The sequence below is a fragment of the Nelusetta ayraudi genome, unplaced genomic scaffold, assembly GCF_046127955.1.
Source record: "Nelusetta ayraudi isolate G7.1 ecotype Tasmania unplaced genomic scaffold, CSIRO-AGI_Nayr_v1 ptg000235l, whole genome shotgun sequence".
Taxonomy (NCBI): domain Eukaryota; kingdom Metazoa; phylum Chordata; class Actinopteri; order Tetraodontiformes; family Monacanthidae; genus Nelusetta; species Nelusetta ayraudi.
In genome coordinates, this window is record NW_027466284.1 from 307,501 (window position 1) to 333,143 (window position 25,643).

Sequence of the window (25,643 nt, forward strand, 5' to 3'; positions counted from 1 at the left end):
TCATTTTCCCCTTAGCAGCGAGAAGCAAGCAGCTTAGCGCATGCCACACTCATTCAAGCCAGAGGATCAGAGCCGCTTCATTCACAACTAAACCATCAGGTCTCCGTCCCAGCACCACCACTTACTAATCAAAGGAGATCATCCATTCATCACCCTGCACGTCCTGCTTCTCTTCGTAGTATGACAACTTGGGCTGCGTTCAGACTGCGGGCGAATCCGATTCCAATCAGACTCCTTCTCAAATCTGATCTTCTTTGTAGCCAGTGTCCAAATGGGCTGTGGTTCTGTTCAGACTGGGCCACGTTGCTGAGCCCTCTGACAGGTCGCTGTAGCTACGAGGTGGGAGTGGAGGCGTGGTCCAGCGTAGCGTGTAGCGTGTAGCGTGTGACGTCACACGACTGCGACAGCGGCGCTTGGCTTGCTAGCTTAGCTTGAATGGAGCTTCTGTATCTGAGCTTCCTCCTCCGTCCAGGCACTGACTGCCGGACTCCACCGCTTCCGTCCGCTCCAATCCGTTACTGCCCCGCACCTCCACTGGCGCCCTCTGGTGGCGCTCTCTGCTCCGACGCGTTGGCTCTAGCGTCGCGTAGAGTGACGTCACGGACAGTCGGAGCTGCTCACACTGAGACGCATCTGACCAACTGCCACTGGAAGCACCTCCCCAAGGTGCTTCACATCCGTTTGGCTAAAGTCCGCTTCCAGTCTGGATGGGCAGGACATGGGGTTTGGGCCGCCAGTCTGAACTAAAGCGTCACCGCTTTGACAAAAACAGTCAGAAACATACCTCAATGTGTGTGTGTGTGTGTGTGTGTGTGTGTGTGTGTGGTGCGGAGATAAAAACTAGCTTTCCATAAAGTGGACCTGACATCTGTGCGTGGATCTTAAAGTGTAGTAATAGCACCGTGCGCTGAGCGAGCGGCCAGCAGCAACCAGCAGGGAGGGTGAAATTGGTAGCTCAGCGCTTTTATGGGCGGCGTGTGATTACAGGATGGAGGTCTTAAGCGTGTAATCTGTCAGAGAGACTGCGAGATGTGTTAGTGAGCGGCGGCGGCGGCGGCTCAACGGTCTGATGGCACCGTCCTATCACCTGCCTGCGTCCATCGTGGTGAATACCACCGTCTGGCCAATAGCACGGCTGCCTGGAGGACGGCCACGGCCGGCGGACAGAGTGAGATCACTGCACTGCAGCGACTGACACAATGGACGCACACGCTTGGACGCTGCCACTTATTCATATAAACCTTTTCTAAAAGCACTCTGGTGACTCCAGTGATGGATTACAGACTTAAAATTCCCGCATTAGCTGGCAAATATGCAAAGAATTCATGCGTCATTTTTATGGTATTACCATTTTGTATGTTCATGTTTACTCCACGAGAGGGTCCACATACTGGCAGCAGAGGAAGAATAAAAAAAAGTATATATATATCAACGCTACCATTCAAATGGAAAGCATCATTTTGTTTTGGACAAACGATGCTGCTAATTGAGGACAAAGTGGTGAGAGCAGCTACTGTGTGAACTGGGTGGACTGCTGGGGGGTTGGGGGGGGGGGGGGGTTGGACTCACAGACTTAGTGATTGTAGTGAAGGCTGCTGCTGCTGCTGCTGCTACTGCTGCTGCTATATTTGAGAGATTTTACCAAGTTGAGCTGTTTCCATCACCAGTTTTTATTGCCATATTTTAGCTTTTCCGCAATTCTAGGGGTGAAGGAAACGCAGCTAGTGAGAGAGAGAGAGAGAGAGAGAGAGAGGGAGAGAGAGAGGGAGAGAAGAAGGAATGAATGAAATGACATGCAACATAGACAGAAGCGAAGGGAATTATCCTGTTGTAAGGGGACAATTGAAAGAAAAGCTGTGTGTGTGTGTGTGTGTGTGTGTGTGTGTGTGTGTGTGTGTGTGTGTGTGTGTGTGTGTGTGTGTGTGCTGCTGGTTAAGTCTGAGCTCTAAACAGGCGCCTGGGGTCGCACTGGGAAGCAGGCGTGTGGTGAAAAGGCGTCAGGCAGGTAGAGAAAAGACGCCCTGCTGCCCTGCTGAGGTTTTGACTGCAGCTAAAACAAACAGAGGCAGGGCCGTCCTGCAACCTGCTGCACATCCAGCCAATCCAGCCGCACCTCGCCGTCAATAGAAGGGGAGGGGGAGGGGGGGGCATCAACAAAGACCACCTTTAAACTGTCACATACACGCGTGCACCAGCAAAGACAATATGGCTGCAATTTGTATAACAGAGCTCCCACATTTCACCCACACGCCTCCTTTCACTTGACGGAATGCCAGGAATCCCAGTCTGCCAGGGGACGGTACAATAGAGGGAGTCCCTCCTTTCTAAAGGAACCAGGGGGGAATCTCGGGAGTCGGGAGCGACGCTCACAGTGACTTCACTTTGATGCTTCTGTGCAAAGAAACTGTGGATGTTCCTCCAAAGGCAGGTGCTGCTACAAGGCTGGAGACCTTCTCCAGCTGCCCGGTGTCCCTGTGTCACAGCTCATCTCCTGGGAGCTCCTGCACACTCTGGAGATGGTGCACGACTGAAGTGCAGGTAGCAACTCTCACCGGCAGTAGTAGCAGGGACAGTAGCAGGAGTTCAAATGTAGAGAAGGAGTCAGGGCCACGACATTCCACTCAGGAGGGTTGTCACACGTTGGCCTCTTGCATCAACTGCTTTTCACCTGAGTGCAGAGGGAGAGACTGGTCCACCATCACCTGGGCTTCTTGGTGAGACTGATCCACCATCACCTGGGCTTCAGGGTGAGACTGGTCCACCATCACCTGGGCTTCAGGGTGGAACTGATCCACCATCACCTGGGCTTCAGGGTGAGACTGATCCACCATCACCTGGGCTTCAGAGTGAGACTGGTCCACCATCACCTGGGCTTCTTGGTGAGACTGATCCACCATCACCTGGGCTTCAGGGTGAGACTGATCCACCATCACCTGGGCTTCAGGGTGAGACTGATCCACCATCACCTGGGCTTCAGAGTGAGACTGATCCACCATCACCTGGGCTTCAGGGAGAGACTGATCCACCATCACCTGGGCTTCAGGGTGAGACTGATCCACCATCACCTGGGCTTCAGAGTGAGACTGATCCACCATCACCTGGGCTTCAGGGAGAGACTGATCCACCATCACCTGGGCTTCAGGGAGAGACTGATCCACCATCACCTGGGCTTCAGGGTGAGACTGATCCACCATCACCTGGGCTTCAGAGTGAGACTGATCCACCATCACCTGGGCTTCAGGGTGAGACTGATCCACCATCACCTGGGCTTCAGGGTGAGACTGATCCACCATCACCTGGGCTTCAGGGTGAGACTGATCCACCATCACCTGGGCTTCAGAGTGAGACTGATCCACCATCACCTGGGCTTCAGGGAGAGACTGATCCACCATCACCTGGGCTTCAGGGAGAGACTGATCCACCATCACCTGGGCTTCAGGGTCGAACTGGTCCACCATCACCTGGGCTTCAGGGAGAGACTGATCCACCATCACCTGGGCTTCAGGGTGAGACTGATCCACCATCACCTGGGCTTCAGAGTGAGACTGATCCACCATCACCTGGGCTTCAGGGAGAGACTGATCCACCATCACCTGGGCTTCCTGGTGAGACTGATCCACCATCACCTGGGCTTCAGAGTGAGACTGATCCACCATCACCTGGGCTTCAGGGAGAGACTGATCCACCATCACCTGGGCTTCAGGGTCGAACTGGTCCACCATCACCTGGGCTTCAGGGAGAGACTGATCCACCATCACCTGGGCTTCAGGGAGAGACTGGTCCACCATCACCTGGGCTTCAGGGTGGAACTGATCCACCATCACCTGGGCTTCAGGGAGAGACTGATCCACCATCACCTGGGCTTCAGAGTGAGACCGATCCACCATCACCTGGGCTTCAGGGTGAGACTGGTCCACCATCACCTGGGCTTCAGGGAGAGACTGGTCCACCATCACCTGGGCTTCAGGGTGGAACTGATCCACCATCACCTGGGCTTCAGGGTGAGACTGATCCACCATCACCTGGGCTTCAGGGAGAGACTGGTCCACCATCACCTGGGCTTCAGGGTGGAACTGATCCACCATCACCTGGGCTTCAGGGAGAGACTGATCCACCATCACCTGGGCTTCAGAGTGAGACCGATCCACCATCACCTGGGCTTCAGGGTGAGACTGATCCACCATCACCTGGGCTTCAGAGTGAGACTGATCCACCATCACCTGGGCTTCAGGGAGAGACTGGTCCACCATCACCTGGGCTTCAGGGTGGAATTGATCCACCATCACCTGGGCTTCAGGGTGAGACTGATCCACCATCACCTGGGCTTCAGGGAGAGACTGATTCACCATCACCTGGGCTTCAGGGAGAGACTGATCCACCATCACCTGGGCTTCAGAGTGAGACTGATCCACCATCACCTGGGCTTCAGGGAGAGACTGATCCACCATCACCTGGGCTTCAGAGTGAGACTGATCCACCATCACCTGGGCTTCAGAGTGAGACTGATCCACCATCACCTGGGCTTCAGAGTGAGACTGATCCACCATCACCTGGGCTTCCTGGTGAGACTGATCCACCATCACCTGGGCTTCCTGGTGAGACTGATCCACCATCACCTGGGCTTCAGAGTGAGACTGATCCACCATCACCTGGGCTTCCTGGTGAGACTGATCCACCATCACCTGGGCTTCAGAGTGAGACTGATCCACCATCACCTGGGCTCCTGGGCTTCAGAGTGAGACTGATCCACCATCACCTGGGCTTCCTGGTGAGACTGATCCACCATCACCTGGGCTTCAGGGTGAGACTGATCCACCATCACCTGGGCTTCAGGGTGGAACTGATCCACCATCACCTGGGCTTCAGGGAGAGACTGATCCACCATCACCTGGGCTTCAGAGTGAGACCGATCCACCATCACCTGGGCTTCAGGGTGAGACTGATCCACCATCACCTGGGCTTCAGAGTGAGACTGATCCACCATCACCTGGGCTTCAGGGTGAGACTGGTCCACCATCACCTGGGCTTCAGGGAGAGACTGGTCCACCATCACCTGGGCTTCAGGGAGAGACTGATCCACCATCACCTGGGCTTCAGGGAGAGACTGATCCACCATCACCTGGGCTTCAGGGTGAGACTGGTCCACCATCACCTGGGCTTCAGAGTGAGACTGATCCACCATCACCTGGGCTTCAGGGTGAGACTGATCCACCATCACCTGGGCTTCAGAGTGAGACTGATCCACCATCACCTGGGCTTCCTGGTGAGACTGATCCACCATCACCTGGGCTTCCTGGTGAGACTGATCCACCATCACCTGGGCTTCAGAGTGAGACTGATCCACCATCACCTGGGCTTCAGAGTGAGACTGATCCACCATCACCTGGGCTCCTGGGCTTCAGAGTGAGACTGATCCACCATCACCTGGGCTTCCTGGTGAGACTGATCCACCATCACCTGGGCTTCAGGGTGAGACTGGTCCACCATCACCTGGGCTTCAGGGTGAGACTGATCCACCATCACCTGGGCTTCAGGGTGGAACTGATCCACCATCACCTGGGCTTCAGAGTGAGACTGATCCACCATCACCTGGGCTTCAGGGTGGAACTGATCCACCATCACCTGGGCTTCCTGGTGAGACTGATCCACCATCACCTGGGCTTCAGGGTGGAACTGATCCACCATCACCTGGGCTTCCTGGTGAGACTGATCCACCATCAACAAATAAGCATTAACTGACTTTTGCAGCAGCTTTTTTTTTTTGATGCGTGAACCTTTCTACTGCCACTGTTTTGAGAACCAGAGGTGGGAAGTGACGAGCGGGAATTCCTCTTGGAAGACTGCCAGCGTGGTCTCTGTGATCTGGTGGTGGCAGCAGCAGCAGGTGTTTAGCCAGTCTGCCCTGGGTTGCTGCAGGTGGAGCCGCACCTTGAGTGCTATGGCTCAGTTTCAACATGAATAAAAGACACAGGGAGATACACAAAACATGCTGTTGGTGTTTGAGGCGGATGCTGGTCGGTGTGGGCCCATGCTGGCGTTTCAAGGAGAGGGTATCTGTGTTGTCTGGAAGTCTCAGTGGCCACAACATCCACCGTAGTCACAGCAAGCAGTGTGTTTGGACATTATATATTTTTTAAAAATGGACATAATTGTTTATTTCATACACTATCAAGAATGTTGATTGTTCATTATCTGGCTAGCATATAGAAAATACACTGAACTGTAAGTACTGACTGATTCTAGTTTTATTATCAATTTCTGTCTGGAATTTTGAACTATCCCCTTTTTTTTTATTTTTTTTTTATTTTGCACCATTCAACTTGTCAATAGTAGAATTTTCATCACAGCCAGTCCAGAAAAAAACACCCTGATTGAAAGAGCGATGCATTCAGGGGCCTGTGGAACCTTGTAACCAGGTCAATTTCCTCTGCACACCTGCAACCTCCAAAGGAGAGAAGGAATTGATGGCTTCTCCTCCCCATCACTTCCATCACTTTCCCTGTTAGCGTCCCGGCTTCTCTCCCTCTCAGATTTCCCCAGCGTTAGACAGCAGGAAGCTGCTTTTGTGGCTGCCCATGTGTTGTGTTGCTCGGCCTCTTCTAATTGGGCCGCGTAAAGCTGGGAATTACAGCAGGCTTGGCGGGGATGTATCAGGTTTAAGCCTCTTTTCCAACCACTTTCCAGACGCTCCTTGTTGGAGGCTATTCAAGGCTTGTTGGTCGCACACCGTTTTTTAAACCCGTGCGTCAAAAGCTTCAATCTATCAAGGACGACAACTATTCTATATGTTCACAGGTGACGTTCTTTACATTTGAGATCCATCATTTAGATGATCAGAAAGCACGCAGGGGGAACTAAATCAACAATAGCAATACCAACTGGATATGCTATGCTGGTAATTGCTAATTAGTCACTGTTATAAAAACAAAACAAAACAACAAGTTAAAAAAAATGGAACTCAGGGGCTTTGTAGATGGATAACAAGGAAATCAGGCTCCTCTGCCTCGAGGTTGCAAGAAAGTTTGCATGACCGTCTTCTACATTTGGAATCCCACATTTCATATTTTCTAAAAACTGTAATCAAGAGGCGATATAGTCGTCCAGGGGTCCCTCTGTCTACGCCAGCCAACAAGAGTGCAGGGAAAGGTTGGCAAACTGTTCATTGAATTAAAGGTCAATCATTGTTATTATCAGCCATGCATTTATTTATCTTATTAGCAATAATATTGATATGATTGGAGATAATAGGAAGCCTCTTACACATGATGAGTATAAGTGTGTGTGTGTGTGTGTGTGTGTGTGATATAGCCTCTGCTAGACTCACCGCTCAACATCCCAGATGTGAAGAGGTGAATAGTTCTTGCAGCAGGCCGTCCCGGTTGCAAAGGTGCTGCAGACACATGGAGAGACACACACGAGACAATGTTACACACAGACAGAGACGGACGGACGGAGGGACGGAGGGACGGAAGGTTTGTCACGAAATAAGAAAAAGAAACTCTTGATGTGGGGGAGAGAAAGAAGTCATGAAACGAGGAGATTGTTGAAAACACCCTGGCATGCACTGGTTAGAGCCCAGCAAGACGATGGAATTCCATAAAGCCATGGTATGAATTCATAGAGAAGCAAGAGAGAGACAATAGCTGTCAGACCACCCAGCACCCACCCAGTCTGCTCTGTGCTCTGCAACGTGTTTGTCATGACAAAGTAAGCGGCGGACTCGCTGTCCCGGAGCCCAAGTATGCCCCCAACCACCACATATTGTTCCCAGAGTGAAGAAAAGCCCAGAGACTATTCCAGGCATGATCCTTTGATTGGAGTGGCAGGTTGGAATTAGCAGCATAGGTATGCACGGTGAATGTGATGCATGAGAGGAGGTGGGGGAGCTGTGAAAGGAGAGGGGAGGAGCGCTGTGGGAGTGGGCTGACGAGGTGTGTCTGGCTGTAAGGAGCTATGGAGAGGGTGGGGTGGTGGCCAGGGGTGAGGGTGGTAGGGGGCTTCTATTGGGCCGGGCCAGCCTCTCAGGGCTTAGTGCCCTCCTACAGGGTTGATGGACAGAGGGGAGGACCCACCCTTATCACACAGGGAGATAGCTAGTGACAAACACTGCTGCTGCTTCCATGGGAATGCTGGGGTGGGGGGTGGTGCGGGGGTGGAGGGGAGGTGGTGGTGGTGGGGGAGGTGGGGGCAGAGGTGGATGCAGCCAGGGCAATAATCAATACTGCATCAAGCAAACGCATGGAAGCTGTTCCTCCACCCAGAGCAGCGGTGGGCCAACTGTCTGACTGCTGGGGCCACCGAGGGGCCGACAGTGTGCCAGAGGGGGTAGCGGAGCAGCAGCAGATGGATGGAGGGTGTTGGTGAGCCACCTCATAGGAGGAAAAAATACATGATGGCAGATGTAGAGAACATGTTGCTTTTAATGACAATTGAAAATGAACTGAAGCGTTGTCACAAAATATCTCTGTTGAAGTGAAAATGAAACGAATGAAATGCAGCTTTGGTCGAGTACTGGCAGTCACTGCTATTTAGAAGTAATATAGAGTGGTGGTATTCTTCTGCATGTCATCATCACTGCGGCAGAAAACACGAACTCTGGTTGCAGTACTCTGGTTGCAGTACTCTGGTTGCAGTACTCTGGTTGCAGTACTCTGGATGCAGTACTCTGGATGCAGTACTCTAGTTGCAGTACTCTGGTTGCAGTACTCTGGTTGCAGTACTCTGGATGCAGTACTCTAGTTGCAGTACTCTAGTTGCAGTACTCTGGTTGCAATACTCTGGATGTAGTACTCTGGTTGCAGTACTCTGGATGCAGTACTCTGGTTGTAGTACTCTGGTTGTAGTACTCTAGTTGTAGTACTCTGGATGCAGTACTCTGGATGCAGTACTCTGGTTGCAGTACTCTGGATGCAGTACTCTGGATGCAGTACTCTGGATGCAGTACTCTGGATGCAGTACTCTGGTTGTAGTACTCTGGTTGCAGTACTCTGGATGCAGTACTCTGGATGCAGTACTCTGGTTGCAGTACTCTGGATGCAGTACTCTAGTTGCAGTACTCTGGATGCAGTACTCTGGATGCAGTACTCTAGTTGCAGTACTCTGGATGTAGTACTCTGGATGCAGTACTCTGGATGCAGTACTCTGGTTGTAGTACTCTGGTTGCAGTACTCTGGATGCAGTACTGCTGCGCTGTGTTTCCTCAGGATGTTTCACACTGCAGTGATGGCTGAAGGCACCACCTCAACACTCAACACCCAGGTGCAGCTCAGACCCCTCAGACTGCTGAGGCAGCACATCCAGAAGATGGGAGTGAGAGCGGCAGAGCGGTGGATGGAAGAACATCCAGGACCGGACTCACTGAGTGGGTAGGTGGCAGCGAAAGGCTCTGACCCGGTAGACGCCATGAGGTCCTGGGGGAACACGGTCCACGCGTAGAGGAGTTGTACTGGAAGTTCAGTCAACTGCATGTGGAACCAGCGGGTGGAGATGCACCGTTAAGAAAGAACTCCTTGCCCTGGGTTCATTTGAACGCTGATGAAGACACTGCGCTGAGGATTGATGGACATAAAAACTGTCTTGAAACGCAAAGAACAGAAGTACCAACGGGCAAATCAGAAGGGCGATTAATCGCGGACACCGGTATATAGTCCTAGATTAATCTAATGGTTTGACAGCCCTAATCAATAGGTCACTATTACACTATTACTAGAACTTTGGGACTTGTTGAAGAGAATAACGAGTGGAATAAATAAACTCCATCCAGCCACCGTCTTATTATCCTCCGCACTCCACAACTGGCAATGCAGAGATGCTGTTTACTGCAACACATGGGGGTGCGAGGTGTTGTGGCGCTGGGGGGGGGGGGGGGGGGGTGAAGGGGTGGCCAGATAGGGCAGGACAGGAGGGGGGGGGGTGCATGGGACTGCTTAATGGGCCTGACAGGCAGCTGTCAGGCCCATTAAGCACTGCAGCCCGTTGGCAAGCCCCCCGTAATTAGTGTTGGGTAAACTCATTTACGGTCCAAATGGGTCGGGCAGGGCCTGGACCAGTATGCACGGTGGGCGACCTCTGACCCCGCTGACACAGGATACAATAAGGTTGCGGTCACACTCAATATCTGGACCCTATTACTCTCCATTACTCACATTACTCACCCCTGAGTGGGCCAACCCCTGAGTGGGCCACGGCGCTGGCAGAGGCAGGACGGGGGACAGTGGTCCTACAAAGAGAGAGAGGACAGCGCCCCCCCCCCCCCCCCCCACACACACACACACACACACACACACTCTCCCCCCTGCTCTCCCCTCACTCTCTCACTCTCTCACCCCTCTGAAGCAGCAGCCAGCCCTGGGCTGGGGTCAGAGCTTGCACTGATATTATAGCTGCTAAGGTCAGAGCCTCTCTCGCCTCATGTGGGTAGGATCTCCCTCCACACACACACACACACACACACACACACACACACACACACACACACACACACACACACACATCCTCTCTCTCTCTCTCCCTCCCTCCCTCTCTCCCTCTCTCTCTCTCTCTCTCTCTCTCTCTCTCTCTCTCTCTCTCTCTCTCTCTCTCTTTCTCTCTCTCTCTCTCTCTCTCTCTCTCATCATTAGCAGCATGCTGGGCCTCCACAACCGTTTGGGTAACCTCATGTATTATCTAAGGGCCTGTGTGACAGGGTCACACAAACTAACTGAGTTCACAGTGGGAACACACACACACACACACACACACACACACACACACACACACACACACAGGACTACATTGTCAGTGAGTCGGCGCACTGCACGCATTCACAGCAGAGCGAGCGAGCGCACGCACGCACACACACACACACACACACACACACACACACACACACACACACACACACACACACGAAGATGCAGGAAGTGTGAGAACCCCTGCTACGGGTTGAGTCCAACAGTGCTAACATTGTTAGCCTCATATCAACACACTGTGAGCACAAAGTGCTGAGTGCACCCAGCTTTCCCAAGAGCACCGCCGCTGCCACCGCCACCGCCACCGCCTGCACAACTCAAACCTTAACCTTACGATACCGACGCATCGGTACCGTCCTGGCTGCTGCAGCGTCTTGCTTGTTCTGGAAAAGCAAAAAGCGCTCTGAGACGCCTCTCACTGTGATTTAATGGACTGATTGATTGATTGATTGATTGATTGATGTTCTTTTCACTCCAATGACTTGTCTTCAATCATTTGGTCCTACACACAGGTGAGTGGTGAGGTCACGGAGTGCGGTTATGGATCACACTGCAGCACACAACGACTTGAAAAGTAATTTCAAGTTTCAGAAATTGCACAATAGTTGATTAGACAAATAAATAAATAAATACAATTCTTTCAAATGATTTTTCACAAAAAATATCCGATGATGCACAAGTCAATACATTCTATTGGCGACTGTCAACCCAATGAACTCTGTGCAGCCGGTGGAAATGAAATCAGCATCATGTTGTACAAGCCACACTTGTGGCCTCCACCTTGGAATAGTTTGAAAAGTCCAATATCAGGGCCATGATTGGATCTTTTTTCTTTCACAATATCTACAGATCTTCAACAGCCCATTTAGCCCTCTGTTTACAGCCTCCAGCAAAACTATTGAACTTTACCATGCAGCTAAAAATGATTCTTTTATTGAACCTTCCAAATATTTAGAAATAGGGAACTGAAGATTTTAAATTGTTTAATGTTACTTTAGGTGGAGGCTTCTAATGAGCCTTCTGGCCTCTCCCAGCACCGTGTCATCTTGTTCCCTCGTATACTTTTTAAACTGTGCAAAAAAAATAAAAACGAACCAACTCAGTTGAAGAAGGTTTACTGGGACGCTGCAGAATGTGTATTATTGTTCAGAAGCAATGCCAGACTAACTCTGACATAATTACATGCAGTCATTGATTTGATAGGGGCTCTCTTGGCTTGAGCTGGAATAAGGAATATGTTGTTGTTGTTGTTGTTGTTGTTTTTTTCAATACAAAAAAAAAAGTGCATTATACAAACACAGCAAAATAAGCACCAATTGCACATGGATGCTGGAGAGGCATTTGGCTCTGGACTCCAGGGCAGTTTAGCTCTGCCCGGTTGCTGCCCCCCCCCATGGCCACTCCTCCACCCCGAGCCCCCCCCGCACTCCGCCACCAGCCAGAAAGAGGGCTGTTAATTTGTTGCGCTTGACCCGGGCTTTGTGTGCGACGTGTATCTAGTTTGTAAAAAGTGCTTTTATCTGCTTTCTAAATATGTCTGAGCTCAAAGGGTTATGATGCTTTTCAGTCAGGGAGGGAGACAATGGTCAAAGGGTGCAAGTGGTGACCCCTGCTGACACACACACACACACACACAGACAGATGCGTCCACGGGCGCGCGCACATGCACCCCACACACGCTCTGTGTCTGTCCTCTCTCCATCCCTCCATCATTCTATCGCTCTTCTGATCTTTCTGGCCCTTTCTTAGACACTGATACGCATGAGAAAACATATGCATCCAAAGAAACACGCACTTTTTTTCTCTCACACTGAGAACTGAGCGACACACACACACACACACACACACACACACACACACACACACACACGCACACACACAGGGATGGCCAGACCCTGTTGTCCCAGTCCCACTCCCCCTGTGGTCCTTTTGGCTTCTGTTTGTGTGTCTCCTGTGTGCAGGGTCACCAGGACATTCCTCAGCCGGCCCCTCGGCTCTGTTCATCCAGCTGGAACAGACTGGGACCAAACACACTCGCCGTCACCGCACACACAACAGCAGACACAACAACACGCTCGCGCTGGCTACCTGGGAAGTTCTAGCAGAGAGCAGGTTCTCCGCGCTAAGGGCCAACGAGGGGATGAGCAGACAAGAGGGCAAACTAAACGGTGGACTTTAAAGTTGAGTTTAAAGAACGGTGGCGTATACAAATGTGGGACAACATGTGTATCCAACTCCGATTCTGCTGCCAATGTGTGGGTCATACACCTAAAAGCTCCATCCCAATGCAACAGCTGCAAAAACACAAGATGGTGAGCAACATGAGATTGCTCCTCAGTCTTTGAAATCTACCTCATTGAGAACTTTTCCTACCAGAACCAGGATCTTCCTACAGAACCTACTGCCATAGCTTCATTTCCTGTCCTGATTGGTTACTTCCTCTCCAAGCCGTCCCCGTGGTCCCTGAGAAGCAGCAGCAGGCATCTTCACCCAGCGCTGCACTTCAGCTTCTGCCTGGTGCACCAGGCCGTCGCAACACGACCGCATGCATAACTGACAGCAGGTGCAAAAAGTGGGCCAGACCGCCCCGATATCGATGAGGACATTAGGCCCGGTCAGTCTGTCAGAACTGCAAGCAGGACCGGAGACTGGGTCACAGGAGGTGAGAGCTGCTGCGCTGTGAGGAGAGCTTTGCATCAGGACGCTCGGGCCGCCGGTCAGTGGAGGTCAGAGCGAGTCTGGACTCACACATCCATGCATGGGGTTTCCCAGTGGAAGCACCAAGGGTTCACTGAAAGACTCATTCAACTTTTAGTTGCTATATGTCAACTTTTACAAACTATAAATTTGTGATTTATAGAATATATATATATATACATAAATACATATATATGAATAATATATAAATAACATATATATATATATATATACATATATTTGTTAACTAAACTACATTTTATAACTCAATGAAGACCATCAAAGTAAAAAAAAACTAACTAAAGTCATTGAATTATAAATAAATAAATCAACCTTGGCTGTAAAAAAAAAAAAAATAATCCAACTGAATTCTAAGGAGAGAAAAAAAAAAATCAAACTTTGAACTTAAATGCATCCCGTGCAAGAATAATGGGCTGGCAGTGTTGGTATGTCGGTGAAAGGAGGTCTCGGCGACAAGTGCTTGAATTGCAGGGGTCAGCGAGGAGCGCGACTGACAAGTTATAAATTAGAAGTGGAGCTTCAGTGATCACAGAGCTTTGTTGGCCTCAAAATGTGGTGGGAGTGACGCTCATTAGGATAATGTGCTGTATGAATAACACGACAGCCAGTGCACATCACGCACTCCCACGCTGGCCGCGCTCTGGGCCTGGGGAGCCATGTCTGCTTTCACACTTTGCAGCACGGTGTGGATGTGCTTCTCAAACACATGAAAGATATCTTGACGTTCTCTAAGCCAGGGCATCACCTTGTCCAGCCTGAAGGTCTGCTCACACAGCTTGTCACTTGACTCTTTCATGTAAAGTTTAAAGTAAGTTTAAGGTCTCCTATAAATTGTTCAGGCAAAAGTAGGAGAAGGTTTTTCAATAACTTGAGCAAATATATATATTAGTCACGATAACTGCTGCACCTGCTGTGCAGAGATCGACGAAGGAGAAGCCGTTCATTAAAAGCCATCGATGTGAATGTCATGCGGTGAAGGATGAACTTTTTCTGTGTCTTATTTTTTTTTTGGGGGGGGGGGGGTGAAACAACAAAACGAGTAATCCCGGAGTAATCCCGGAGTAATCCCAGAGTAATCCCAGCGCTTGTTCTGATCTTGATCTTATTTCAACACGCTGAGGTCAAGCTTCAAAACATTTCCATGCAACTTCACTTTAGGATTGTCACTATCTGTTTGAAAGTGGCTTCAACCGACTGCGGCACCTAAAGTGAAGGCTTCCCACTCGCTTTCAGCAGAGGCCCCTGCAGTTTGCCTGCGGCGGATGTGGCCAGTAATTGCCACACACCTCTCTGCATGGTTAAGCCGGTTGGTGATCTGACACCCGTGCAACACGGCAAACTACACAAGTCAGCGTCACACAATCTGAGCGCACCGAGTCCAAACCTCCCCTCAACGCACTGCAGCAGGACCGCACTTGGTGTGAACACAGAAACAGCAAATGTGACGTTGGTGCTGATTCTAATCCATACAGAAGCCATGCCATTAGAACAGCTATTAGAGTAAAATAACCACATTCAATGAGCAGAGACACCTTGTAAATGTGGCTACGCAGTGGTGCCTACGTGCAGAGAATCAACTTTTTTTTTTTTTTTTTCCTATGTCAATGTTATTATTTTTTATTTATTATTATTATTATTTTAGTATTTTTAGGGACACTGCTTACATCACACATATATTCATGATTCATCTCATCTCAACACATCAGTTGTAACGTTAAGACGCTGCAACACAGAGCTGGAGCTGCTTTATCCTCACACAGACAACTGTGTTTTGGTATTGTGCTCTCAACAAAAGACAACACAATTTCCGTTTTTTTATGATCCTCAAGTTGACAACACAGTTTGCACCACATGACAACTTCCAGGCCACTGCTCTCTTCCATTTTTACCTCTTTTACAGAAGCAAAACAAATGAGCTCATAAATTAGCGCTGCAGGTAATTACGATCCTTTGTAGTGAATTAGCTTTAGCTACATTATCCACACAATAATGCTAATGCTAATAATGCTAATGCTAATAATGATAATAATAATAATGATAATAATAATAATAATAATAATAATAATAATAATAATAATAATAATAATAATAATAATAATAATAATAATAATAACCAAGAACAACACAAAACATGTCAGCACAAATGAACCCCATTTCCTGGTCACAAGCAAGCGTTTGAACCATGGGCAGCTCCCAGGGTGGAACCTGCCTCTGAGAGCTGTCGGTCTTTGCATGGTGTTTGACTCCAGTAAGCCAGTGTCTGGTAACGCCGATACATGAAAACACTCTTGCTCTTGTAAACCTGAGACCTGCAAACACCTGCATGAGGCCAGCACATAATGAAAGGTCTGTATGTTCCGTGTGTGTGTCCGTGTGTGTGTGTGTGTGTGTGTGTGTGTGTACGCGCATGTGCACATGTGCCAGAGGAGTGAGCGAGCGAGTGTTTATGTGTTGCCAGTGGAGTGTCTGCAAGGTGTGTCACTCTTCAAGAGAATGTCCGCCCGTAATGCCTGTCTACAAGAAGCTATCTGGAATGTAAGGTGTGTGTGTGTGTGTGTGTGTGTGTGTGTGTGTGTGTGTGTGTGTGTGTAATGAGGGGGTTGAGAGCGAGCTGTGATTATTCTCGCCTCCTGCGGTGTGGCTCCTCTGGCTCTGTGGGCCCCAGGGAAAGCGCCCTGTATTTAGCGTGTGGGAACGCACATTCTGCCCCCTTATTGCTGCATTGTTGCAGCCTCGCTCTTTTCTTCTCTTTTTTTAACTAATTGAATTCTTGACTCCTGAGCCACAGGGACGGCTCTGCACAGACCAAAGAGAAAGACATGAATTTGGGGCTTTTTCTTGTGGTTGAGTGGGGCAGAGCAGTGGGGGTGAAATTGGAGTGTGGTGGGTGGGTGGTGGCGACGGGTGGTGGTGGTGGTGGTGGGGGGTTAGCAGTCAGAGGGACAACCCCGCCTGGATGGTTGGCTGGCTGCTGTGGCGTCACCCTGTACTTTGATACTGGAGGTCAAAGGTCGCGCTCCCCTGGTGGTGCTGAGAAAGTGGCGAATTGGGGACGGTTTATCCAACAATAAATTTCTCCTTTTGGAAACTTTCAAAAGCGCTTTTGGCCCCTGCGACATCTTTGTAGTTGTGCTTGAGGAATTCTAGACAAAACAATTCTAATCCCCTCCCTGCTCTCACTTCTCTTCAGCAGGGCAGCTTCTCCCTCCACTGGCTTCTGCCAGCGCCCCCCACCCCTCCTCACTACTGGTCAGTGTAGCAGACCCCCGTGGCAAAGCCCACCGCCGCTTTCATCCACCTATATTGCCAGCAGAATTGGCACAAACATACTGTGCAGTTGGGTGGGTGGGTGGGGGGGAGGGAGGGAGGAGGGGGGTTGTAATATCGGGATGCAGTATCTCTGCCTCCCATGTAATGCATAATGTCCACATGACAGATGGCTTATGGATGGTGGGTGTGTGTATGCACAACAACTGAGTTGACAAAGAAAAGGTAGTGAAGCGAAGGAGCCCAACCCTTCACATGCAGCTCAACATTAGACAACATGTGTGAGGGAACATGGCGCTCTATGAGAGTGCATGGAGGAACCTGATTCAGTGCAATACTATACAAACTTGTACGTCCTAATAATAACTTTCCATTGTCTGCACTTATCTATTTTATTCAAGCTATTGAAGGAAGAACAAGATCGCAAAACAGCAGTGCATTACTTTGGAAGTATGTGTATATATAATGTGTACAGGTACTACCCAGGAAATGAGAATATCTTGAAAAGGTTGTAGTATTTCTGCAATTCAACTTCAAAGGTGAGTTTAACATATTATATAAAGGAATAATATGCAAATCAATATATTTCAAGTTTTTATTTCTTTGGATTTTGCTGATCAGGTCTTGCAGCTTAAAAAAAAAAAAAAAAAAAAAAAAAAAAACTCAAATTCAAAAACTCAGAGAATTAGAATGTTACATTAAAGTCAAATCTCTACGAAAATCTTAATCAGCAAAGTTACAACAAGGAACTGCTTGAGATGTCAATATAGATGCCAAAATAAAACAACTTTGACTTCTATTTGATATTCTAATTTTTCGGGTGGTACCTGCAGATATTTTGGTCCCCACTGAAATAAGGAAGGGGGGGGGGGGGGGGGGGGGGGGGTCTGTGTCGGCAAGTGAAGCAGAATGTCACGCTGACTAGAACACGAGTCGAGTTGACTGATCAGACTCCTGGTTAAGAACAATCACAAAACAAACCTCAACACAGTCGCACAACTGGCAAAGGCTCATTATATTTATTGACAAATACTGGCCATGGAAAAAACAACATTATATTTTATATTATGTACTGATCAATGTTGGGATAATCAGGCCTAACTGCAACATTACTGCTACACTGGCACGATCTGTAAGGAAAACAAAAAGACAAAGGAAAATCTTTAAAGTGGCTTAATCATATTCATCTGGCTGTGGGGTGACCTGCGTGATCCGTGACTGTAGACTTGCATCTCGCGTTTGTTTTGATCTCTTTAATAACATCAATGCAAGTGCATTAAGTGGTAAGCAAGAGCATATTGCATCCCTCATTGACCAAAAGGGAGACTAATGGGATAACCTGATTTGGATGCGAGTCTGATGTCCAAAGAAAAGGTGGACAAGCGCAGCCTTGTCCGAGAAACCCTATCAGCCGTGACTCAGCCATGGAGCTGACCCGCTGCTACACATTTGCAGCTGCCCTGCCCCGACTGCAACCTGTTAGGTCTTGTTTAAATGAGAGCAGGGTCTGCTGCAGGAACACCAAAGTCAACTATTAGCTCCCTGGCTTCCCTTCTGCCTATTGCTTCAGCCAACCACATGTCCTGAGGGGAAGCCACAGGAAACAGTGCCCGCAGACACCATCAACATATTGAATGAGTGGATCTCTAAGAAGCACGAGGGATGCCCGGCAGCTTCATGTATACGGTTTTAGATTAAACAAGGTGAAGAAGTTCCAGGGATGTGCAAAAAGGTACATCTTAAAAATTGAAGGTCGCTCAAGAAAGAAACTCTGGATGAGAAACCATCGCATCAGATATTTTCCTCTCTTTCATAAACTGATGACAAACACAGGACGGATTGAAATCAATTATTAGAGGAAGCAACATTTCTGCTAAAGTTAGATAATAGTAAAATAGGATGCTTGTGTCGTCTACTGAAAAGTGGCTCTTATGTTGAACTGTGAGCCATGTCAACCTGGGCAACAAGTGCCTTGGTCTTACTTTCAAGAACACTATAGCTTCTGTCAAAACTAATGTCAACAGGGTGAGTTTCATTTGTAATTTCAATACACGCTGATCCTGAGACAGACAATATCCAGAAACAATAACTGAACAATATCTTTTCCCAGTGCCAACAGCAAGGTGCTGGGGAGCTCTGCTGGGATCCATGTATTTTCAAAAGCATCTGGTGGTGCTGGCCTTCCTGAATTAGCCTTGGCATTTAGCTGTAGTCATAATAACCTCAGGTAACAAGGCCTGGCTGAGATATCTAGTGGAAGAAATCTCTGTCTAACAGATGGCACGAGCTGGAAACACTACACATGCAATGTAAAGATCAGGAAGAGGCTGCAAAGCTCTCCTGAGGCCATTATATCAAGTTTGTCTTTATATATTTCTCATATATTTTATTTTATCTCTATTTGAGAGCTGAAAAGTTCGATGTCTGTACATTAACAGTTACATTACAGTACAGTAAAAGAAATATAGAAAGAAATATCTGTTCCTGTTCCTACCTACCCGCCTACCTACCTACCTACCTACCTACCTACCTACCAACCCCCCTACCTACCTACCTACCAACCCCCCTACCTACCTACCTCTACCTACCTACCTCTACCTACCTACCAACCCGCCTACCTACCTACCCACCCACCCACCTACCTACCAACCCACCCACCTACCTACCCACCTACCCACCCACCCACCCACCTACCTACCTACCCACCCACCTACCTACCCACCACCCACCTACAGTTTCATGTCATTTCCTCCTCTAATTCTCCCTTTTGTCCCAGGTCACCATGGTTCAATCCTCTGATTGGGCACCAGGCAAGGTGGTGAGTTGGAGTCCATATTCCATATTGTCTCTCCACCTGCTTGCGTTCTGCCCTACCACCGTGTGCAGACATCTCAAATGTTCCAGCACCAATATGATGACTTCAGAGAGGTTTTCAGTACGCGACATGCACATTCACTACCACCACACTGCAACAGTACAGTCGAGATCCTCCCTGAAGCTCCCTTGCCAAACAAGCGATTCTATGACGTGTTCTGCTGGAGGAGGGAGAGCACAGAGAAATTCAACCTTGGCAGATGACACCATCTTCTACAGTAGGTGCAGGATTGTTCTTTGTGAGTAACAAGGATGGTACCTTACGTGCTTGCATTGACTACTGAGGTCTAAAGGACACTAGCATTAAAAGTAAATACCACTCAGCATTGCTTGCATCTGCTTTTGGACCTTTTGGACCAAGACCAGGAACCTGCACTGTGCTGTGTCACCGCTAAGGATCCCTCCTCCTGGAGGACAAGCAGTAGAAATGAATACATATGCTGGCAATTCTCTAACCTGTGCTGCAGTGGGCCTGTCTCCATTTGAAGGCTTACTAGGCCACCACCTTCCACAGTTTCCATCTATTCACACAAACCTTGTTTGAACAGATAAGCACTGCTCCTCAACCACAGGATGGGAGGTCAAAAACAGAGATACATTTTTACCACATGGTATCATGAATGTAAGACAATCTTATTTATGAAGTAGATGTTCAGGAAAAGGCAAACTATTTTGAAAGAAATCTGTGAAAGCAGCTCTCCGCCTCTGCAACGCTGTGGTACTGCATTAAAATGAGTCAAACCTGCTTCCTCAGGATGTGATTAACTGCATCCACAACTTTACAGCAACAATACATTCGAATCAGACAATCAGTGGATTTAGTTAAACCAAACAAAGTACAGAATCTATGAAATAAATCTGGAAAATTGAATGAAATTTAAAATCAAAAGCTACCGTGATCAGTTTGTAACGTTTAACATGACTATCGGTTCGTCTCAGACGTACTTTTAAAAGCGAGAGTCTCACTAATCGTTAATTCCTGAAGAGTATAATTGCTCACATTCCGATAGGGACTTTGCAGGGCTGCTGCTCGGGCCCTAACAAGCCTCGCTCCCTGACTTCACTTTGTTCTGTCGGGGAGCCTGCTGTGAGAGCAGCCGCCCATTCATCTCATTTGCTCAGAGGAACCGTAAAATATTCCACAAACTGCGGCACATGCCACAAACAAATGCCACTAATTGTTTAACGGAATGAATTACAACCCGTCTTTAGCTGGACATCTGTTAGATGACTCAACGTCTTCACTGAATAGCAAAACTGCCTTTATGTCTGCAAGGACACAAACTACCACATGACGCTTTATCTTCTTTTGTCATATGCAAGATAAAAACATTGCTTGAAGACTCAGTTTGACTCAGTCTGAAGTAGATTTGCAACTCAATGTACTTCTAGAACTTTCACCATACAGGCAGGGAGGGAAATAGGTTGTGCAGATGTCAGGGAGGCTTGCTTGACCTTAATCAGACGCTGTAGTTAGTAAACAGAGCCATATGAACAGCATATTAGCACATATGTTTTAATAGTGTAAGAGGTGCTATTTAAAAAAAAAAAAAGAACTTGCAGCAGTCGACCATCCACAGCACACATGCAAAAACCCTCAATTATAAATGTAAAAAGTCACATAACACAAAGCATTAGACCCATGGAGGCATGTGTATGATTCCACTAGTGCCTGATCTCAGTGCCGGGTTGAAATACTGGAGGTGGCATTTACCATTGCTAAGATGCAACCCCTACCTCATGATGAGGAGAAATTGTGTCTTTGCTCCCTCAACCAAACATCAGATTCACAGCCAAGGTGACAGAATTGGGTTTTAATAGGTTCAAGAGTGAGTTGACACCTGCTTTCCAGAGCCGTTTTAATTAACCAGGTGGTTGGTCAGTAAGAGGTAGAGAGAGGCTTTCCATTATTAGGGGGCGGTCGGCTGAGGCACGGTCTGCTATTTCAGCCAGCAAATTGGAGAATTAATGATGTGGATAATCTGCCGCTTCTGCTGTGATGTGAGAAATGCTCAAAGGCCAGGATCAGAGCACAAAGCCGCCAGGCGTGCACTGATATACTACCTGTTTCCTGAATACTGCATGTACAGCCACAGTTGAAGAGTGGACGGTCTCAGACGGAAGTTGGGAAAATAGTTTTCTCCTTGCTGCTAAAAGTGAACCCCGTCTTCAATGGAGATTTCTCATTGTTTTGTAGTTGTGTATTCAAACACTGATGGTTGATCATTTTGATGTGGCGTGTCCAGTTTAAATCAGCAGAGGTCAATAGATTCCCCCCCCAACACCTTTAATCTGTACATTTCTATTGGTCAGAGCACATCCATGCCCTCCAGTTTATTACAGTCTTGTTCTTTGACATCATGGAGAAGACACTTGTGTATCTTCACCATGTGTTCCAGCACTCAAGGTTCTCTGCGTGAATCTGCAAAATGGTTCAATATCTGAACAAATGTGGACCCGTACAACTCAATGAGACATCGTAGCTCATTGTCTGCGGACACACACAGTGCCTGCTTGCACTTAGCTAATGGGGAAACAGATGGGAAAGCTCATAGCTGTGATGTTTGACTCAGAAGCCAGACTGGCGAGCACCTGCCTCCTTTCAGGTGACAAAGTTGGGATCCAGTTACAGCACTCGGCATCCATCTGCCTGCATGTCATCGCCGTCCGTATCTGTGCAGGTGCTTGCTATTAAGTGTCTGGCTGCAAATTTGGCTGAGAAATCAAAGGCGCCTCTAAATCACCACTACAAAGGTGCATGCGCTTCATGTTGGCTGCAACATGTCACACTGCCAGCGCTGAGCCACAGCTCTTCCAGTTACCGTTACCCTCGTGAGGACACGTTTGACCTTCTGAGAGCAGTGAACGCGTGAGGCACCGCTTGAAAAAAGGTACTCAGTAGAAGTAGCAGGCGGTAAACATTGACAAACATCATCATTAAAGTCAGGCAAGAGGACCAGTAGAGTAAACTGGTATGAGTGGAACTACTGCAGGCCTCCTCCACACCAATCACAGTCAAGAACAGCTGATTTTAAAAGAATGCATGGTTGGTTTTCCAACTGCACGTCGATGCAGATGTTTGACTTCACACTGATACTGCTGAAACACAGCAGTAGTACTGCAGTAGTAGTAGTACTGCAGCAGCAGTAGTCAGTGTCTCTGGGCCTCATCCATGGTGTGTTTTTTGTTTGTTTTCCCTCATGGAGAACAGACAGTGGGTGACCTGAGTTGAGGATCTGATGGACTGTATTACTGTGGCTTTTGATTTGCTCTTACCTTAAAGTAGGACTTAGAGCAACGGACCACACTCTGTCATGCATGGGGATTGTAGCTCTGGGGCAGCTTGAAGTCAAGGACCAAATCTAGAAGCATAAGAGGTCACAAATGAGCACTTTTCATCACTCAGGCATAATCTGACATGCAACTATATTCAGTACATAGAGAGATGAAGCCCACTCAGTCGTTCAAACGTTTCAAACGAGACAAACTGACAGTGTTCTGTATGGACGGTGAATAAAGCTCAGAGTCCATTTCAGAGTTTGCAGAACTTGAATGTTCTGGTCTTGCTTTAAAGCCATTCAAAGGTCTTGCTGATGGATACATTGTTTATTTTGGCCTGTTTATTTCAATTCCAATAACTCCAATGATTCTGTCAGATGTTTTTTTTTTTTATTATTGTTATACACCCCAACACATTTCCTATTGTTTCAAGGACAGTACATTCTCTATAACTACTGTCTCCACCTCAGCTTCTTCAAGAGTCTTTCTCTAATTTGTGTTTATTCACACCAACTGTTTTAAATGCCTCCTTGAAGTCATTAAAACACATTTTCTGCATGATAAAGTGGCTTTTTCGTTCTTACAGTCAAACCACACGAAAGCAAATCATAAGACAAACAGTTTTATTTTTCCAATCCGTCATTAGTATTAGACTCAACATTTCTGCCGATGGAGGCGATGGCTGGACCGAAGAGTGCTTCCTACCCGTGTTGTCTGGTCTCGGGATCCACTGATGATGAGCTCATCCTTGGAGTCCAGGCAGCCCACTTCCTGATTATGACCTGAGAGCTCCACTCTGCTCCCAGCAGCCCTGCTGTGCACCAGGATCTTGCCATCACTGTTCAACAACAGAAAGGTTGAAAGCCTTCCTTTCCCTTGTGTCTCCCAGTCTGCACAAGTCTGACCGACTCCACACAACAAAAAGCATTATCATGATATGTTACCTTCCACCACTGATCAGGTGAGAGTTTGTCAGGGCAAAGTGACACACATCCCCCTTGTGACCTGAGTAGATCTGAGATGGGTTACGGTGGAGTTTCCCCGTATCTTGGCACAGTTTGTGCGCTTGAATGTCAGCGGCCTGAGACAGAAAGAGAAACTCTCGATCCAGCTGCAACCACGGCAGGAGTCTGGAGGCAAGAGACAGAAAACACAACAATGGGAATTTTAACTAAAACACAAAGTAAAGCCAGCGAGCCTGATGAGGGATCAAGCTGAAACTTTTTTAACCATCAACAAAAATAATAAAATGACATATTTGTGAAATTTGATTTAGCTTCTCTGTTTCTGTTCTGCTTTTCTACAGTATGTCATGTTTCAAACTCCAACACTGTATCAATCCACTCCAATGCACTTACTTCACTTTCCATTTGAGAGGCGTTGCCCTTTTACAGACACCGTCAGACCAATTCTGGGCCGTCTTCACTCTCTTCCTGAGTGGTATGTGGCCATACCTGCAGTGAAAACACTGGATTCAGTGGGAATGTTGACGGGGGTTTTTTTGGTTTTTTTTTTCCACATTTTGTTCTCGATGCGTTGAAATCCAACCAGGATGACTTCAGTCATCCCAATAGCTACCATGGAAACAAGAGTGAAAACCATCTACAGAAATGAGTTTGATTGTAATAAACAAAACAAAACGAAAACCCATCTGATTTGAAGAAACTGATCCCTACACTTCAGAGCATCTGGCACCTTCTCTCCTTCATCCTTCCTGCTGAGCCTTGTTCACAGTATTGAAAATATATTACAGCTCCAAGATATCATTTTCGTGTCAATTGACTCTACTGCTTGTGCTCCTTCGGACGGGTTCCCAGCGTTTATTCAGACAAGTATTTTCTAGCATATTACATATTAATGAACTATTCTTTTAAAAAAGAAAATGATAAGTTATTGTAGATTTTATTTTTATTTTTTTTTGTCACACTTGCCCAACCCTTTGTGACAGACACAAATGCACCCCGACTTTACACCGCCCTTATTAAACACATCCATCCGTCCATTCAATGCCAACTCCTGTTGAAATCCAAAGAGCACGTGCACCTGTCAGTCAGCCAGTCTATCTTCTCCTACATCACAACCACGGTTCCATTCAACCACAGGAATCAGACCACACTCTGAAAAAGGAGAGTGTTGTGTCTCCAAGCCAGTCAGGTTGTGTTCTGTGCAGTGACACAGCTGATCCAGCAGCCAGGCTACACACATTCAGAGAGCTCTCCATCAGCCGTTCAACTGGAACTAGGCAGTGAAGCAACAGTCTCGTCACAAGCCTGTGGCTGGAGACCAAACAGCGAGTCCACCACCAGATGAGAGCAGAGTGGACCAGCAGCGCTCTTTATAAAGACAGGAGGAGGAGAGGCGGTGTGCGCACAGCTAATGCTAATGCTAATGCTAATGCTAAAAACAACTAGCTCCCCCCAAAGCAGCGTCCCGGTTCCCTCACCTGTCCGCCCCATGTCGAGTGACTCCAGTGTTGAGGAAGTCCTTAGCGATCCTCTTCCACACCGCATCCCGGTTGGTGAAGTGGTAGGTGCTTTTGCACACCTGGGAGAGGCGACTGAGGGACTTGTAGTCCAAATAAGACAGGATGTGATAGAGGACGTCATCTGGCAGCTGCGGTAGCAACATGACGACCCGCTGCGAGTCCCGCTCGCTCCGAGGTTTGAGGAAAGCGCTTGTTGCACAAAGTCGACATTATTCCATCTTTCAGAGAGGAGCACGTTAGAAGAAACAGGAAGGAGGAGAGCCAGGGCCGAGGACGGCACAGCGTACGTC

General features: G+C 48.1%; 1 protein-coding gene across 1 annotated transcript in view; it reads right to left on the minus strand.

The window, feature by feature from the left end:
- Window positions 1–25,643, minus strand: part of fbxw4 (F-box and WD repeat domain containing 4) — a 30,831-nt gene extending 5,188 nt beyond the window's left edge. Inside the window, exons 1-6 of the mRNA XM_076016684.1 lie at window positions 25,312–25,643; window positions 24,227–24,322; window positions 23,813–23,998; window positions 23,574–23,706; window positions 22,866–22,951; window positions 7,325–7,390 (exon numbers count right to left, since the gene is read on the minus strand). Of these exons, the coding sequence (XP_075872799.1) occupies window positions 7,325–7,390; window positions 22,866–22,951; window positions 23,574–23,706; window positions 23,813–23,998; window positions 24,227–24,322; window positions 25,312–25,496 (752 nt within the window). The 5' untranslated portion in view covers window positions 25,497–25,643. The remainder of the gene's footprint in view (window positions 1–7,324; window positions 7,391–22,865; window positions 22,952–23,573; window positions 23,707–23,812; window positions 23,999–24,226; window positions 24,323–25,311) is intronic.